This window comes from Bombina bombina, chromosome 10 (genome assembly GCF_027579735.1).
Source record: "Bombina bombina isolate aBomBom1 chromosome 10, aBomBom1.pri, whole genome shotgun sequence".
In the NCBI taxonomy this organism is placed as follows: domain Eukaryota; kingdom Metazoa; phylum Chordata; class Amphibia; order Anura; family Bombinatoridae; genus Bombina; species Bombina bombina.
Window position 1 is genome coordinate 131,270,002 of NC_069508.1, and position 18,695 is coordinate 131,288,696.

The 18,695-nt window shown below is 39.1% G+C and overlaps 1 protein-coding gene across 1 annotated transcript in view; it reads left to right on the forward strand.

Annotated features, from left to right (window-relative positions):
* The window catches only part of USP33 (ubiquitin specific peptidase 33), a 315,907-nt gene that overhangs the window by 25,374 nt on the left and 271,838 nt on the right, over window positions 1-18,695 (forward strand). The window contains exon 2 of the mRNA XM_053693333.1: window positions 7,001-7,140. Within this exon, the coding sequence (XP_053549308.1) occupies window positions 7,060-7,140 (81 nt within the window). The 5' untranslated portion in view covers window positions 7,001-7,059. The remainder of the gene's footprint in view (window positions 1-7,000; window positions 7,141-18,695) is intronic.

Sequence of the window (18,695 nt, forward strand, 5' to 3'; positions counted from 1 at the left end):
AAAGTTGCTTAAAATTGTATGTTCTATCCAAATCATGAAATAAAATTTGGGGGGTTCCTGTCCCTTTAACAAAAAATACCATGGAATATCTGAATCTATTCATGTTCCTGGATAGTGCTTCACTTTGGAGGGTTGAATTATGTGTGATGCTGTTTAAATGGACTTTAAAGGGACTGCCAATCTTCTTGCCACTGCCAATTGTCTCACTAGCTATTTTCAGCTCGGGACAAGTAGTTCTCTGCGAAACGCGAACAGTGCCTGCCAGTGCAGCTAAGTTTTACTTTGTATGGTATGAAGGATAGATATCCTGACAGCCAACGATAGTGCAAAGAGGATAAGTTCTTGTCGCTATGTGGAAAGAGGATTTTAAAAATGTGTCCATGTTGCACTATGGTTTGCAGTTAAGATTTGTGAGTTAAGTCATGCCGTAATGGTAGTCTCCCATTTATCAAGTTTCCAGCTTTAGTGCTTGCATTCTCCTTTGCTTCTACAAAGTCACACCCAGTGTTCTGTTGGATTTTGCTCCCTCGTTAAAATTTACTACCTTCATGAGCGCATGCTCAGAATTAAGTATCCGCAATTTGAAAAGAATGTGTGGAATGTGATTACGTAATTTAAAAGCATGCACACATTATTAGGTAGCAAATTTCGAAGGACAACCTGATTATCCTCCCTTTCATTGTTAAAGTGGCGTCTGTGGACATGTCCCCATGCGCAGTGCATGGTAGCATATTTCGACAGTGGTCTAACCTCATACAATGTTTTTAACATCACATACTATGTACATTGTACTTTTTTTTTTTTTTTAATTAACATTAGGGTCCCAATGCTTGCATATTATGTGATGTTAAAAACGTTGTATGAGGTTAGACCGCCATCGAAATGTGCTACCTTGAACTGCGCATGCCTGCATGTCCGTGGATGCCACATTAACAATGAAAGGGAGAATAACCAGGCTGTCTATCAAAATTTGCTACCTAACGATGTGCGCATGCTTTTAATTACGTAATGGCATTGCACACATTCTTTTCAAACACGTAGAGTGCGATTACGTAACTCGGAGCATATGTGCTCATGAAGTAGCAAATTCCGACAAGGGAGAAAAGTCAGGCAGAACACCTGTCAATTAATGAGTATTAGTACATGAGTCTATGAGCATTGCATTTTTGCTATTTACGTGTTTATAGAACAGCTTGGTGGAACAATATTCTCTGTGTTGAGGGGACTTTCCTGTTTTTGTATAAGCAATATTTAATGATTTCTTAAAGGAAATGAAACCAATTTTTTTCTTTCTTTCATGATTCAGATGAAAAAGCAGAAATGTAAGCTTAGGAGCCAGACCATTTTTGGTTCAGACCATGGGTAGCACTTGCTGATTGGTGGCTACATTTGGCCACCATCAGCAAGCGCTACCCAGGTGCTGAACCAAAAATGGGCCGGCTCTTAAGCTTACTTTTATGCTTTTTTAAATAAAGATAACAAGAGAACAAAAAAAATTGATAAAAGAGAAGCAATTTTAAACAACTTTCTAATTTACTCCTATCTGAATCATGAAAGAAAAAAATTCTGTTTCATATCCCTTTAAGGCGTTAAACATCACTTGCTTTCTTTGTAAAATTGTGCGCTTTCTAAAGAGGCCAAAAAGCAAGTTCTGTAATTGGCAAATGTTGCTAATCAAATAGCTGGTTGAAACCATTTGCGCAAGTTTGGATCCTTGTCTACAGAATACAGTTATTGCTTTTTTGACCTCAGTAGGAAGAATGAGAAAAAGCTAAATTTGTAGACAAAAGCAAAGCGGTAGTACATTGATTGATCTCTGCAAAGCTCTGACTCCTGATTGTAGGATGTTTTTGTGAGCAATGCACCTTTCTCCTGTTAAGTGTGGTCAGTCCACGGGTCATCATTACTTCTGGGATATTATCTCCTCCCCTACAGGAAGTGCAAGAGGATTCACCCAGCAGAGCTGCTACATAGCTCCTCCCCTCTACGTCACCTCCAGTCATTCTCTTGCACCCAACGAATAGATAGGATGTGTGAGAGGACTGTGGAAACTGTCCCTAAGGTGGAGGGAGCAGTTTCTACTTTAGCTAAGCGTACCACTATCCCGGTGGAGGATAGCTGTGCTTTTTCAGATCCAATGGATAAAAAATTAGAGGGTTACCTTAAGAAAATGTTTGTTCAACAAGGTTTTATATTGCAACCTCTTGCATGTATTGCGCCTGTCACGGCTGCAGCAGCATTTTGGTTTGAGTCTCTGGAAGAGACACTTGAATCATCTACACTAGATGAGATTACACACAAACTTAAAGCCCTTAAGTTAGCTAACTCATTTATTTCAGATGCCGTAGTACATTTAACTAAACTTACGGCTAAGAATTCCGGATTCGCCATTCAGGCACGCAGAGCACTGTGGCTAAAATCCTGGTCAGCTGATGTTACTTCTAAATCTAAATTGCTTAATATACCTTTCAAAGGGCAGACCTTATTCGGGCCCGGGTTGAAAGAGATTATCGCTGACATTACAGGAGGTAAAGGCCATGCCCTGCCTCAGGACAAAGCCAAGGCTAGACAGTCTAATTTTCGTTCCTTTCGTAATTTCAAAGCAGGAGCAGCATCAACTTCCTCTGCACCAAAACAGGAAGGAGCTGTTGCTCGCTACAGACAAGGCTGGAAACCTAACCAGTCCTGGAACAAGGGCAAGCAGGCCAGGAAACCTGCTGCTGCCCCTAAGACAGCATGAATCGAGGGCCCCCGATCCGGGACCGGATCTAGTGGGGGGCAGACTTTCTCTCTTCGCCCAGGCTTGGGCAAGAGATGTTCAGGATCCCTGGGCGTTAGAGATCATATCTCAGGGATACCTTCTGGACTTCAAATCCTCTCCCCCAAGAGGGAGATTTCATTTGTCAAGGTTGTCAACAAACCAAACAAAGAAGGAAGCGTTTCTACGCTGCGTACAAGATCTTTTATTAATGGGAGTGATCCATCCAGTTCCGCGGTCGGAACAAGGACAAGGGTTTTACTCAAATCTGTTTGTAGTTCCCAAGAAAGAGGGAACTTTCAGGCCAATCTTGGATTTAAAGATCCTAAACAAATTCCTAAGAGTTCCATCGTTCAAGATGGAAACTATTCGAACAATTTTGCCCATGATCCAAGAGGGTCAGTACATGACCACAGTGGATTTAAAGGATGCTTACCTTCACATACCGATTCACAGAAATCATTACCGGTATCTAAGGTTTGCCTTTCTAGACAGGCATTACCAGTTTGTAGCTCTTCCATTCGGATTGGCTACGGCTCCAAGAATCTTCACAAAGGTTCTGGGTACTCTTCTGGCGGTACTAAGACCGCGAGGAATTTCGGTAGCTCCGTACCTAGACGACATTCTGATACAAGCTTCAAGCTTTCAAACTGCCAAGTCTCATACAGAGTTAGTACTGGCATTTCTAAGGTCGCATGGATGGAAGGTGAACGAAAAGAAGAGTTCTCTCTTTCCACTCACAAGAGTTCCCTTCTTGGGGACTCTGATAGATTCTGTAGAAATGAAGATTTACCTGACAGAAGACAGGTTAACAAAGCTTCAAAATGCATGCCGTGTCCTTCATTCCATTCAACACCCGTCAGTAGCTCAATGCATGGAGGTGATCGGATTAATGGTAGCGGCAATGGACATAGTCCCCTTTGCACGCCTACATCTCAGACCGCTGCAATTGTGCATGCTAAGTCAGTGGAATGGGGATTACTCAGATTTGTCCCCCACTCTGAATCTGAATCAAGAGACCAGAAATTCTCTTCTATGGTGGCTTTATCGGCCACATCTGTCCAGGGGGATGCCATTCAGCAGGCCAGACTGGACAATTGTAACAACAGACGCCAGCCTACTAGGTTGGGGCGCTGTCTGGAATTCTCTGAAGGCTCAGGGACTATGGAATCAGGAGGAGAGTCTCCTTCCAATAAACATTCTGGAATTGAGAGCAGTTCTCAATGCCCTTCTGGCTTGGCCCCAGTTAACAACTCGGGGTTCATCAGGTTTCAGTCGGACAACATCACGACTGTAGCTTACATCAACCATCAGGGAGGGACAAGAAGCTCCCTAGCAATGATGGAAGTATCAAAGATAATTCGCTGGGCAGAGTCTCACTCTTGCCACCTGTCTGCAATCCACATCCCGGGAGTGGAGAATTGGGAGGCGGATTTCTTAAGTCGTCAGACTTTTCATCCGGGGTGGGAACTTCATCTGGAGGTCTTTGCCCAAATACTTCGACGTTGGGGCAAACCAGAGATAGATCTCATGGCGTCTCGTCAGAACGCCAAGCTTCCTCGCTACGGGTCCAGATCCAGGGATCCGGGAGCGGTTCTGATAGATGCTCTGACAGCACCTTGGACCTTCAAGATGGCTTATGTGTTTCCACCCTTCCCGATGCTTCCTCGATTGATTGCCAGAATCAAACAGGAGAGAGCATCAGTGATTCTAATAGCACCTGCATGGCCACGCAGGACTTGGTATGCAGATCTAGTGGACATGTCATCCTGTCCGCCTTGGTCTCTACCTCTGAAACAGGACCTTCTGATCCAGGGTCCATTCAAACATCAAAATCTAACTTCTCTGAAGCTGACTGCTTGGAAATTGAACGCTTGATTTTATCAAAACGTGGGTTTTCTGAGCCAGTTATTGATACCTTAATACAGGCTAGGAAGCCTGTTACCAGAAGGATTTACCATAAAATATGGCGTAAATACTTATATTGGTGCGAATCCAAGAGTTACTCATGGAGTAAGGTTAGAATTCCAAGGATATTGTCTTTTCTACAAGAAGGTTTAGAAAAGGGTTTATCCGCTAGTTCTTTAAAGGGACAGATTTCAGCTCTGTCCATTCTTTTACACAAACGTCTGTCAGAAGTTCCGGACGTTCAAGCTTTTTGTCAGGCTTTAGCTAGGATCAAGCCTGTGTTTAAAACTGTTGCTCCGCCATGGAGTTTGAACTTAGTTCTTAATGTTTTACAGGGTGTTCCGTTTGAACCCCTTCATTCCATTGATATCAAGTTGTTATCTTGGAAAGTTCTGTTTTTAATGGCTATTTCCTCGGCTCGAAGAGTCTCTGAGTTATCTGCCTTACATTGTGATTCTCCTTATCTGATTTTTCATTCAGACAAGGTAGTTCTGCGTACTAAACCTGGGTTCCTACCTAAGGTGGTCACTAACAGGAATATCAATCAAGAGATTGTTGTTCCATCTTTGTGTCCTAATCCTTCCTCGAAGAAGGAACGTCTGCTACACAATCTAGATGTAGTCCGTGCCCTGAAATTTTATCTACAGGCAACTAAGGATTTTCGTCAAACGTCTTCCCTGTTTGTCGTTTATTCTGGCCAGAGGAGAGGTCAAAAAGCTTCGGCTACCTCTCTCTCTTTTTGGCTTCGTAGCATAATTCGATTAGCCTATGAGACTGCTGGACAGCAGCCTCCTGAAAGAATTACAGCTCATTCTACTAGAGCTGTGGCTTCCACTTGGGCCTTTAAGAATGAGGCTTCTGTTGAACAGATTTGCAAGGCTGCAACTTGGTCTTCTCTTCATACTTTTTCCAAATTTTACAAATTTGACACTTTTGCTTCTTCGGAGGCTGTTTTTGGGAGAAAGGTTCTTCAGGCAGTGGTTCCCTCCGTATAAAGAGCCTGCCTGTCCCTCCCGTCATCCGTGTACTTTTGCTTTGGTATTGGTATCCCAGAAGTAATGATGACCCGTGGACTGACCACACTTAACAGGAGAAAACAAAATTTATGCTTACCTGATAAATTAATTTCTCCTGTAGTGTGGTCAGTCCACGGCCCGCCCTGTTTTTTTATGGCAGGCTAAAAAATTTTTTGGATTATACTCCAGTCACCACTACACCCTTGGGCTTCTCCTTTCTCGTTGGTCCTTTGGTCGAATGACTGGAGGTGACGTAGAGGGGAGGAGCTATGTAGCAGCTCTGCTGGGTGAATCCTCTTGCACTTCCTGTAGGGGAGGAGATAATATCCCAGAAGTAATGATGACCCGTGGACTGACCACACTACAGGAGAAATGAATTTATCAGGTAAGCATAAATTTAGTTTTTTTATTACTACACTTTTACCTTTATCTGATGTTAGACCAAGAGCAAAGGAAACACATTTATTCAAAAGACATTGTAAAAACAAAATGTATTTTTTTTCTCTGCATCTAATTTGCAATGCATATTTTCAACTGCTGCAATATATTATAAAACTTAAGGGACAGTCTAGGCCAAAATAAACTTTCATGATTCAGATAGAGCATGTAATTTTAAACAATTTTCCAATTTACTTTTATCACCAATTTTGCTTTGTTCTCTTGGTATTCTTAGTTGAAAGCTTAACCTGGGAGGTTCATATGCTAATTTCTTAGACCTTGAAGCCCACCTCTTTCAGATTGCATTTTAACAGTTTTTCACCACTACAGGGTGTTAGTTCACGTATTTCATATAGATAACACTGTGCTCGTGCACGTGAAGTTATCTGGGAGCAGGCACTGATTGGCTAGACGGCAAGTCTGTCAAAAGAACTGAAAAAAGGGGCAGTTTGCAGAGGCTTAGATACAAGATAATCACAGAGGTTAAAAGTTTATTAATATAACTGTGTTGGTTATGCAAAACTGGGAAATGGGTAATAAAGGGATTATCTATCTTTTAAAACAATAAAAATTCTGCTGTAGACTGTCCCTTTAAATTGTTTTATTCTCCAGTCAATCAACTGCAAATGTGCTGGTGCTTCAGTATAGCTGCCTAAACCCCCGAAAACATCTCTAAGGTTGCAACAAATTAGCGCATATCATTTTTTCACTACAATAGTGTGGGCTAATACACTGACAGTAACGCTTCAGTTTGTTTTGGCTTTTATTTTGGGAGTGGTTTATTTAGCATTGCAGATGTAAGCCACTTAGTAGCACAGGAAACAAAGATCTCATTAGCTGCCTGTCCTCAATCACACAGCAATGTTTTGTGTTCTTGCAGATAACGTCATCAGCGTTGGAAAAAAAAAGAAGAGGAAGTTGGAAGCTGCAGACTTTAAAATGTCATCTTTGGCCTGTGATTGCTCCCATTTAGAATCTGTGGGGGAAGTAACCAAAGAAGAACTCATTCAAAAATCACATGTAAGTACAGCAGCACTTTATTCATTTCTATTTCCATCCTAAGGGAAATCGAGAATAGTAATGATGGGTCACGTTTCATTTATTTATTTCTTTACAAAATGTAGGATCCAAAACCAAAAGCCTTTACTGAAATTGTGGTTGATCACAATCCTCGTTGAATCTTATCAAATTATTTATCTACACAAATTCCCATAGACTTTAAAGAGACAGTAAAGTCAAAATTAAACTGTCATGATTCAAATAGAGCAGCAATTTTAAACAACTTTCCAATTTACTTCTATCAAATTTTCTTCATTCTCTTGGTTTCTTTTATTGAAGAGTAAAACTAAGTAGGCTCTTAAGAGCTCAGGAGTGTGCACGTGTCTTTAGTACTCCTATGGCAGCCGTGTTTTGCAACATTGTATAACAAAGCTACAAACAATGTTGCAAAACACTGCTGCCATAGAGGCCGATTTACTATGCCCCGAATGGGGCCAACTTGCCCTGTTTCTGCGCGAGCTTACAGGCTCCCTGGAAACAGCAGTTAAGAAGCAGCGGTCTTAAGACCGCTGCTTCTTAACTGGATCCTTCACCTCTGAGCGGCGTACAGCAATCAACCCGATCCTATACGATCGGGTTGATTGACACCCCATGCTAGCGCTGATTGGACGCAATTCTGCAGGGGGTGGCATTGCACAAGCAGTTCACTAGAACTGCTTGTGCAATGCTGAATTCCGACAGCGTATGCTGTCCGCATTCAGCGATGTCTGGCGGACATGATACGCTACATCGTATCATGTCCGCCAGACATTGTTAAATCGGCCCCATAGAGTCCTTAAGACACATGCACACTCCTGAGCTCTTAAGAGCCTACCTAGTTTTACTCTTCAACAAAAGATTCCAAGAGAACTAAGCAAATTTGACAACAGAAGTAAATTAGAAAGTTGTTTAAAATTGCTGCTGCTCTATCTGAATCATGAACGTTTAATTTTGACTTTACTGTCCCTTTAATGGCGTTTTTCTGAAGAATAACATTAGCTACATCTTTCTAAAGAGTTGTGTGCAACCTTATTGACTTGCTGAAAATGTATTTGCATGGCAAAGACATTTGTTGGGCACATTAGTCTGGAAAGTTTTTTTTTTTAAATTGTTAAATGAATTCCCACAATGCAACAGCAGAAACTCAATGCTTAAAGTGATAGGAAAGTCATTTAAGACACTTTTACATTCACTTCTGTTTGCAAATGTCCTTTGTTCTCTTGGTATCTCTTGTTGAATAATATCTACGTATCCTGCACTAGTGGGAGCTAGCTAGTGATTGGTGCCTGCACACATTTGTCTCTTGTGATTGGCTGACTAGATGTGTTCTGCTAGCTCTCAATAGTGCATTGCTGCTCCTTCAGCAAATGATATCAAGGGAATTAAGCAAATTTGATAATAGAAGTACGGTAAATTGGAAAGTTGTTTAAAATTGTATGGTCTATTTGAATCCTGATTTTTTTTTTTTTTTTAGAAGGGACATGAAAGTCGAAAACCCTCTCTTCCTTTCTTGGAGCTGCTTCACATATTATAGAACCCCCCAGAATTTTAGCCTGCAAGGAGCAGCAGGGATAGTTTGTTTGGGTCAAAGCAGAGACGTCTTATTTCCCATAGCCATTCTCAGTTTTAAAGTCTCGACAATAACCTTCTCCCGCTTTATACACAATTCCTGTGTTCAAATGATGCCCCCGGGCAGAACTTTTTAAAATTGTCTTATGGTTTGCAAATATGTAGTTAAAATGTGTTTGACATGACTGTGATTTTCATTGTTAAAGTGCTTTAAATGTGATTTGAAAGGTATTGGCTTACAAGAAGTCTTTGCTTTTTTCCTCTCTTCTGGTTCCAAAAATGGACAGAAAGCTTCCAAGTCTTGTTTAACCAGTTGGATTCATTTTGAAATTCTTATTGCTTATTAGTTTATGAAGAAGAGTGATCTTACTGCCAAAATACATGGGGGTATGCCGTCATCCTGGGTCAGGTTGGCTAATGGTGCAAGGTATTTGCTTGTTCATATTCATTGTGTGCACTACACTTAGGGTTATGATTTTTCCACCCGCGATATGGTGTCTTCACAATCCTTTTACAGTCTTGGAAAAATTGCGATTGCGCGCATACGCTTTTTACACAACTATCGTTTCTAGTTTTGCGCAACATAAAAGTTTCAGAAACACTTAAAAAAAATACATTACAAAATAGTAACTCATGTTAATGCTGTCTATTAAAAAAATATTTAAAAAAATATTCTACACAAAAGTTATAAGGGATCAAAGAAATGCGATCTCGGGTGTTAGAAAAAAAAAAAAGCAGACGAAGGGATTTTACATTGACATACATATACATACATAGAGAAACATGGATTTATATGTATATAGATAATGAAAAGATTTCACATTACAATTCTAGCTTTTTCAAATAAAGATACCAAAAGAAGGAAGGCAAATTGATACTAGGAGTAAATTAGAAATTTGCTTAAAATTACATGCTCTATCTGAATCATGAAAGAAAAAAATTGAGGGCAGGGCTTCACTGAGAATTTCTAAGTGCTCATTATGCAAGAAAGCAAGTAAGTTGTTTGCTTTTTTTTATACAATCTTTTTTCGGTTTACTTTGATTTAACAAATTTGTTTTTACCGAAGGAGTACTGTTTAATATCGCTTTAAAGGACCACTCAATGCAGTAGAATTACATAATTGTACATAATAAAAATACAATGCAATAGCACTTTTTCTGAATTTCAGATAAGCAGTACATTTATTTTTTTCATGTGACAGACATCAGCCAATCACAGACTGGTATAAGTATACCCTGTGAGCTTGTGCACATGCTCAGTAGGATCTTGTTCCCCAGAAAGTGTGAATCAAAATTTGATAATGGAAGTAAATTGGAAAGTGTCTTAAGACTGTATGTTCTATCTGAATCATAAAAGTTTATTTTTAATTGGGTGTCCCTTTAAGGTAAAGACAATTTTACAGTACACTGTTCCTTTAAATATTAATAGTAGGTGTAACGTTTCTCCATGCATCTCTTCTTGCACTCGAGATACCTTCAGGTTATGTGCTCCTGTGTTATGCTAGATATTGGTGGCTGACTTTATGTGCATTGTTACATCCAGCGCACCAAGGATCCATCAGGAAAAAAAAAAACATGTTTCCATTGCAGGAGAATAAATCTCCTTTCCTCCAACCTTAAATTGTGACCTCTTGTCACGAACAATTTTCTTGGAATAAACAGAGCTTCTGCCATCTCTGTATATGGGCCTTGAATATATTTATATAAAGTAATCATGTCATCCCTCAAGCGCCTTTTTTCTCAAGAAAACAGACCCAGTTTGGCTAGCCTCTCCTCATAGGTTAAATTCTCCAATCCCCTTATTTGCTTTGTGGCCCTTCTCTGAACTTTTTCTAGTTCTGCAATATCTCTTTTTTTTTTTTTTTTTGCGATCGGTCCCCAGAACTGCACTCCATACTCAAGGTGAGGTCTTACCAGGGCTTTAAATAGTGACAGAATTATGCTTTCCTCCCTTGAATCAATGCCTCTTTTAATACATGCTTGTAGCTTATTAGCCTTTGAAGCCGCTGCCCTGCATTGTGCACCTATCTTTAGCTTGTTATCTATTACTACTCCCAAATCCCTTTCCTCCTCTGTTTGGCTAAGTCTTGTCCCATTTAAAAAATATGTTGCCTGCTTATTTTTACTTCCAAAATGTAGAACCTTGCACTTTCCTGTATTAAATCTAATTTTCCATTTGCTTGCCCATACTTATAATTTTTGCAGATCCCTTTGTAATGAAAGTTCATCCTGCTCTGACCTAATGACCTTACTTGACTTAGTATCATCTGCAAAAATAGATATGTCGCTATTTAATCCTTACTCCAAGGAAAATGTAAAAATGTTTCTTTCATGTAATTAGCAAGAGTCCATGAGCTAGTGACATATGGGATATACATTCCTACCAGGAGGGGCAAAGTTTCCCAAACCTCAAAATGCCTATAAATACACCCCTCAACACACCCACAAATCAGTTTTACAAACTTTGCCTCCTATGGAGGTGGTGAAGTAAGTTTGTGCTAGATTCTACGTTGATATGCGCTCCGCAGCAGGTTGGAGCCCGGTTTTCCTCTCAGCGTGCAGTGAATGTCAGAGGGATGTGAGGAAAGTATTGCCTATTTGAATTCAATGATCTCCTTCTACGGGGTCTATTTCATAGGTTCTCTTTTATCGGTCGTAGAGATTAATCTCTTACCTCCCTTTTCAGATCGACGATATACTCTTATATATACCATTACCTCTACTGATTCTCGTTTCAGTACTGGTTTGGCTTTGTACTACTTGTAGATGAGTGTCCTGGGGTAAGTAAGTCTTATTTTCTGTGACACTCTAAGCTATGGTTGGGCACTTTTATATAAAGTTCTAAATATATGTGTTCAAACATTTATTTGCCTTGACTCAGGATGTTCAACATTCCTTATTTCAGACAGTCAGTTTCATATTTGGGATAATGCATATGAATTAATCAATTTTTTTCTTACCTTAAAATTTGACTTTTTCCCTGTGGGCTATTAGGCTCGCGGGGGCTGAAAAGGCTTCATTTTATTGCGTCATTCTTGGCGCGGACTTTTTTGGCGCAAAACGTTTTTTCTGTTTCCGGCGTCATACGTGTCGCCGGAAGTTGCGTCATTTTTTTGACGTTTTTTTGCGCCAAAAGTGTCGGCGTTCCGGATGTGGCGTCATTTTTGGCGCCAAAAGCATTTAGGCGCCAAATAATGTGGGCGTCTTTTTTTGGCGCTAAAAAATATGGGCGTCACTATTGTCTCCACATTATTTAAGTCTCATTATTTATTGCTTCTGGTTGCTAGAAGCTTGTTCACTGGCATTTTTTCCCATTCCTGAAACTGTCATTTAAGGAATTTGATCAATTTTGTTTTATATGTTGTTTTTTCTATTACATATTGCAAGATGTCTCCGTTTGTCCCTGAGTCAGAAGCCACTTCTGGAAAAATGCTTAACTGAGTTTCAGTTCTACCAAAGCTAAGTTCATTTATTTTAAATGTTATAAATGTTTATCTTTAGCTATGGTTTGTAATAAGTTATTATGATATACTTTTACATGCAGATTCCATTAGTATTTATGCTTTATACATTTCCATTAAGTGCAAGAAATGTTTAGAAGATTTATAAGAAATATTTTTTCTGATTAAGGCTATGTCTGACTTCGTGCCTTTCTAATACGATTTTTAGGTCTTTTTCACTTCTTTTTTAATTATTGAAGTTTCAAATGACCAACAACATACTGATTTATCCTTCTGATGATGTTTTTTTCTCTTTCAGAAATTCTCTTCATCAGATATTGACACTAACAAATCTACTTTTTTATATAATTTTTTTTATTATTAAAGTACATTTGTTCTTTGTTGAAGAGGTGTTGATTATTTTGGATATTAAGATAACTGGTTCTTTAAGACTAGCTGACAATATTTCTGCCTTTTTATTTCTTCTGTGATTTCAGAGGTTTTCTTTCCAATTGCCCATACTAGGGAATGGAATAGGCTGAGAATTTTCTTTTATTTTTAAACTATATTCTTTGTCAGCAGTTAAATTCAATTTGGAGGGTTCTCCAATTTATTGGAGCTATCTCTACTCCTACTAATTATGCTATTGTTTTTATAGCAAAATAGTATTTATTTTCCTTTATATAGTTGTATCTTATTTTTGGAAAATTATTTAGTTTCAGTTACTTTTCTTGGTCCTGTGATATTGCAATTGCTCCATTTTTTCTGTTTACTTTAAGATCAAGTATCGGATCATGATTTATTTTAGCATTGTTAAGGGACAACATTTACTAGACTAGGTGCCGTTGCATTTGTCTTGTTGTTTTGCATTTTGCAAGTCCTCTGTTTTGACTGGTCCTTTAAACTGGACTATCATGCTAATGATTTCATTTGTGTCTTCATTTTATTGAATATATACGCAAATGAGGGTTAATCTATGTCTTTAGCTATTTTAGCTAGAAGAATTCTGTGATTTAAAAAAAAAAAAAAAAAAAGAAAATCCATATTTCTTTTGTTCTAAGATAATCAATTATAATTGGATTCAATTCTTAACTGTTACTATGGGCTTCAAGATTGAGTTCTAAGACTAAAACTTTAAGCTTATACTAGTTTGGTTGTTCTTATTAAGGAACGAATCCTGAGTTCTTTCCCAAGTAACATGTTTTTAATTGGGGTTTGAAATTAGCTCCCTAATGTTGCGATGCACATGCCGTATTCCAGCTTGGCTGGTAAGGGGCAGGTTAAGACTTCTTTGAAATTTATTTGGTTCTTTTTTGTCCAAATTTCTTTGATTTTATTCCAGTAAGGCTAACACTTTCTTTCAGTGTGTTTCTGTCCTATATATTTTGGATACTGTTGAGGCATGGCTGGGTACCCATGGGGTTCAAGCGCTGCTCAGACCTGGAATCTTCTGGGGTTTTTATTCCAGTTCCTTTTCTAGGAACTGGGTTTTGGAGTTTTATTCAAACTATTTTGCCTTTTTGTGGTCATTGATAGCATTATTTGTTTTCTTTAGATACAATAAATGCATATTCTTCATTTTTCTGTTTTCATTCAGATTATTTCCTGAGGATGCGGATTCTCATATGTTTCACTTGCTCTTCAGGACATAGTTAGAGGATCTTTTTTCAAAAGCTCTTGATTCCTCACGCAAGGGTCACCTTTTTTTAGGTTTCCAGATGGTTTATGTCACTATCTTTGTCTCTATCAGACAAGGGACAATTTGTATTGGGTTCCGTCTGTCGGTACCTTTAGTCTCTATTATTTCCTTCAGTTGCTATGTATGCATAGAAGTTTTAACAGCATTGGATTCAATTCCCTTTGCTCATTTTCAATGGAAAGATCCTTTCCAGCTTTTTATGAGTGTTGTTTCTTCAAAAACATGGTTGGAGGATCAATTAACCAAAAAGTTTGTTGATTCCTCAGACAAGAGTAACCTTTTTTAGATTTCCGGATAGATTCAGTGTCCATGACTCTGTCTCTGTTGGACAGGAGACGTCTGAAATTGGTTTCAGCTTATCGAAACCTTCAGTCTCAATCATTCCCTTCGGTAGCCTTATGCATGGAAATTCTAGGTTCTTATGACTGCTGCATTGGACGTGTTCCCCTTTGCTCATTTTCACATGCGACCTCTTCAGCTCTGTATGCTGAACCAGTGGTGCCGGGATTATACAAAGATATCTCATTTAATATCTTTAAAACTGATTGTTCGACACCCTCTGACGTGGTACAGACCACCATCTTTTAGTTCAGGGGGCTTCTTTTTTTCTTCCAACCTGGACTGTGATCTCAACAGATGCAAGTCTGACAGGTTGGGGAACTGTATGGGGGTTTCTGACAGCACAAGGGGTTTGGGAAATCTCAGGAGGTGAGATTACCAATCAATATTTTGGAACTCCGTGCAATTTTCAGAAGCTCTTCAGTCATGGCCTCGTCTAAAGAGAGAATCGTTCATTTATTTTCAGACAGACAATGTCACAACTGTGGCATATATCAATCATCAAGGAGGGACTCACAGTCCTCTGGCTATGAAAGACGTATCTCGAATACTGGTATGGGCGGAATCCAGCTCCTGTCTAATCTCTGCGGTTCATATCCCAGGTATTGACAATTGGAAAGCGGATTATCTCAGTCACCAAACGTTACATCCGGGCGAGTGGTCTCTTCACCCAGAGGTGTTTCTTCAGATTGTTCAAATGTGGGGACTTCCAGAAATAGATCTGATAGCTTCTCATCTAAACAAGAAACTTCCCAGGTATCTGTCCAGATCCAGGGATCCTCAGGCGGAAGCAGTGGATTCATTGTTACTTCCTTGGAAGTATCATCCTGCCTATATCTTTCCGCCTCTAGTTCTTCTTCCAAGAGTAATCTCCAAGATTCTGAAGGAATGCTCGTTTTTTTCTGCTGGTCTCACAGGTTTTGGTATACGGATCTTGTCCGCATGGCTTCTTGCCAACCGTGGACTCTTCCGTTAAGACCAGACCTTCTGTCACAAGGTCCTTTTTTTACCATCAGGATCTCAAATCCTTTTAAAGGTATGGAGATTGAACGCTTGATTCTTAGTCAAAGAAGTTTCTCTGACTCTGTGATTAATACTATGTTACAGGCTCGTAGATCTGTATCTAGGAAGATATATTATCGAGTCTGGAAGACTTACATTTCTTGGTGTCTTTCTCATCATTTTTCCTGGCATTCTTTTAGAATTCCGAGAATTTTTCAGTTTCTTCAGGATGGTTTGGATAAAGGTTTGTCTGCAAGTTCCTTGAAAGGACAAATCTCTGCTCTTTCTGTTCTTTTTCACAGAAGGATTGCTATTCTTCCTGATATTCATTGTTTTGTACAAGCTTTGGTTCGTATAAAACCTGTAATTAAGTCAATTTCTCCTCCTTGGAGTTTGAATTTGGTTCTGGGGGCTCTTCAAGCTCTTCCGTTTGAACCTATGCATTCACTGGACATTAAATTACTTTCTTGGAAAGTTTTGTTTTCTTTTGGCCATCTCTTCTGCTAGAAGAGTTTCTGAATTATCTGCTCTTTCTTGTGAATCTCCTTTTCTGATTTTCCATCAGGATAAGGCGGTGTTGCGAATTTCTTTTAAATTTTTACCTAAGGTTGTGAATTCTAACAACATTAGTAGAGAAATTGTGGTTCCTTCATTATGTCCTAATCCTAAGAATTCTAAGGAGAGATCATTGCATTCTTTGGATGTAGTTAGAGCTTTGAAATATTATGTTGAAGCTACTAAGAATTTCCGAAAGACTTCTAGTCTATTTGTTATCTTTTCCGGTTCTAGGAAAGGTCAGAAGGCCTCTGCCATTTCTTTGGCATCTTGGTTGAAATCTTTAATTCATCATGCTTATGTCGAGTCGGGTAAATCTCCGCCTCAAAGGATTACAGCTCATTCTACTAGGCCAGTTTCTACTTCCTGGGTGTTTAGGAATGAAGCTTCGATTGATCAGATTTGCAAAGCAGCAACTTGGTCTTCTTTGCATACTTTTTACTAAATTCTACCATTTTGATGTGTATTCTTCTTCTGAAGCAGTTTTTGGTAGAAAAATACTTCAGGCAGCTGTTTTAGTTTGATTCTTCTGCTTATAATTTCAGTTTTCTTCATTATAAGATTTTAACTTTATTTTGGGTGTGGATTATTTTTCAGCGGAATTTTATTTTATCCCTCCCTCTCTAGTGACTCTTGCGTGGAAGATCCACATCTTGGGTAGTCATTATCCCATACGTCACTAGCTCATGGACTCTTGCTAATTACATGAAAGAAAACATAATTTATGTAAGAACTTACCTGATAAATTCATTTCTTTCATATTAGCAAGAGTCCATGAGGCCCACCCTTTTTTGTGGTGGTTATGATTTTTTTGTATAAAGCACAATTATTCCAATTCCTTGTTTTTTATGCTTTTGCACTTTTTTCTTATCACCCCACTTCTTGGCTATTCGTTAAACTGATTTGTGGGTGTGGTGAGGGGTGTATTTATAGGCATTTTAAGGTTTGGGAAACTTTGCCCCTCCTGGTAGGAATGTATATCCCATACGTCACTAGCTCATGGACTCTTGCTAATATGAAAGAAAAGAATTTATCAGGTAAGTTCTTACATAAATTATGTTTTCTATTTCAAATTCAAAATGCATAATTGCACATTTCAATTTTGAATTTTCTATCCCTTTAAAACAACTCTCCAATTTACTTATATTATTAAATTTGATTTTTTTCTCTTGGTAGCCTTTTTAGAAGAGTAGACCATGAACTACAGGTAGCCCTCAGTTTACAGCCGGGGTTAGGTTCCAGAAGGAATGGTTGTAAATCAAAACCGTTGTAAATTGAAACCCAGTTTATAATGTAAGTCAATGTAAAGTGAGGGAGTTAGGTTTCAGGCCCCTCTCAAAATTGTCATAAGTAACACCTAATACATTATTTCTCTTGTTAAGTGTATCCAGTCCACGGATCATCCATTACTTATGGGATATTCTCCTTCCCAACAGGAAGTTGCAAGAGGATCACCCACAGCAGAGATGCTATATAGCTCCTCCCCTCACTGCCATATCCAGTCATTCTCTTGCAACTCTCAACATAGATGGAGGTAGTAAGAGGAGAGTGGTGTATTATAGTTAGTTTTCTTTCTTCAATCAAAAGTTTGTTATTTTTAAATGGTACCGGAGTGTACTATTTTCTCTCAGGCAGCATTTAGAAGAATAATCTGCCTGCGTTTTCTATGATCTTAGCAGAAGTAACTAAGATCCACTGCCGTTCTCACATATTCTGAGGAGTGAGGTAACTTCAGAGGGGGAATGGCGTGCAGGTTATCCTGCAATAAGGTATGTGCAGTTAACATATTTCTAGGGATGGAATTTGCTAGAAAATGCTGCTGATACTGGATTAATGTAAGTTAAGCCTAAATACAGTGATTTAATAGTGACTGGTATCAGGCTTATTACCAGAGATACATACTCTTATAAAAGTGCAATATAAAACTTTGCTGGCATGTTTTATCGTTTTTATATATGCTTGGTGATAAAACTTATTGGGGCCTAGTTTTTTTTTTTCCACATGGCTGGCTTGATTTTTGCCTAGAAACAGTTTCCTGAGGCTTTCCACTGTTGTAACATGAGTGGGAGGGGCCTATTTTAACGCTTTTCTGCGCAGCTAAAATTGCAGACTGAGACATTCAGCTCCCTCTGCATGATACAGGACATCTCTGAAGGGCTCAAAAGGCTTCAAAAGTCGTGTTTGAGGAAGGTAACAGCCACAGTAGAGCTGTGGCAGTTGTTGTGACTGTTTTTAAAAACTTTTTTTTCATTTTGTTATCCGTTTTGGGTATTAAGGGGTTAATCATCCATTTGCAAGTGGGTGCAATGCTCTGCTAACTTGTTACATACACTGTAAAAATTTTGTTAGTGTAACTGCCTTTTTTCACTGTTATTTCAAATTTTGACAAAATTTGCTTTTCTTAAAGACGCAGTAACGTTTTTTATATTGCTTGTTAACTTGGTTTAAAGTGTTTTCCAAGCTTGCTAGTCTCATTGCTAGTCTGTACAAACATGTCTGACACAGAGGAAATTACTTGTTCATTATGTTTAAAAGCCATGGTGGAGCCCCATAGGAGAATGTGTTCTAAATGTATTGATTTCACCTTAAACCGTAAAGATCAGTCTTTATCTATAAAAGAATTGTCACCAGAGGGTTCTGTCGAGGGGGAAGTTATGCCGACTAACTCTCCCCACGTGTCGGACCCTTTGCCTCCCGCTCAAGGGACTCATGCTAATATGGCGCCAAGTACATCAGGGACGCCCATAGCGATTACTTTGCAGGACATGGCTGCAGTGGCGTCACTAGGGTTGGTGTCACCCGGTGCGGTAAGTCATGGTGTCACCCCCCCCCCAGAAAGCAGACATACACAAAAACACAGGCAAACACACATACAAACACTCAGACACACTTAAACACATACTCAGATGCACACACAAACACTCGGAAACACA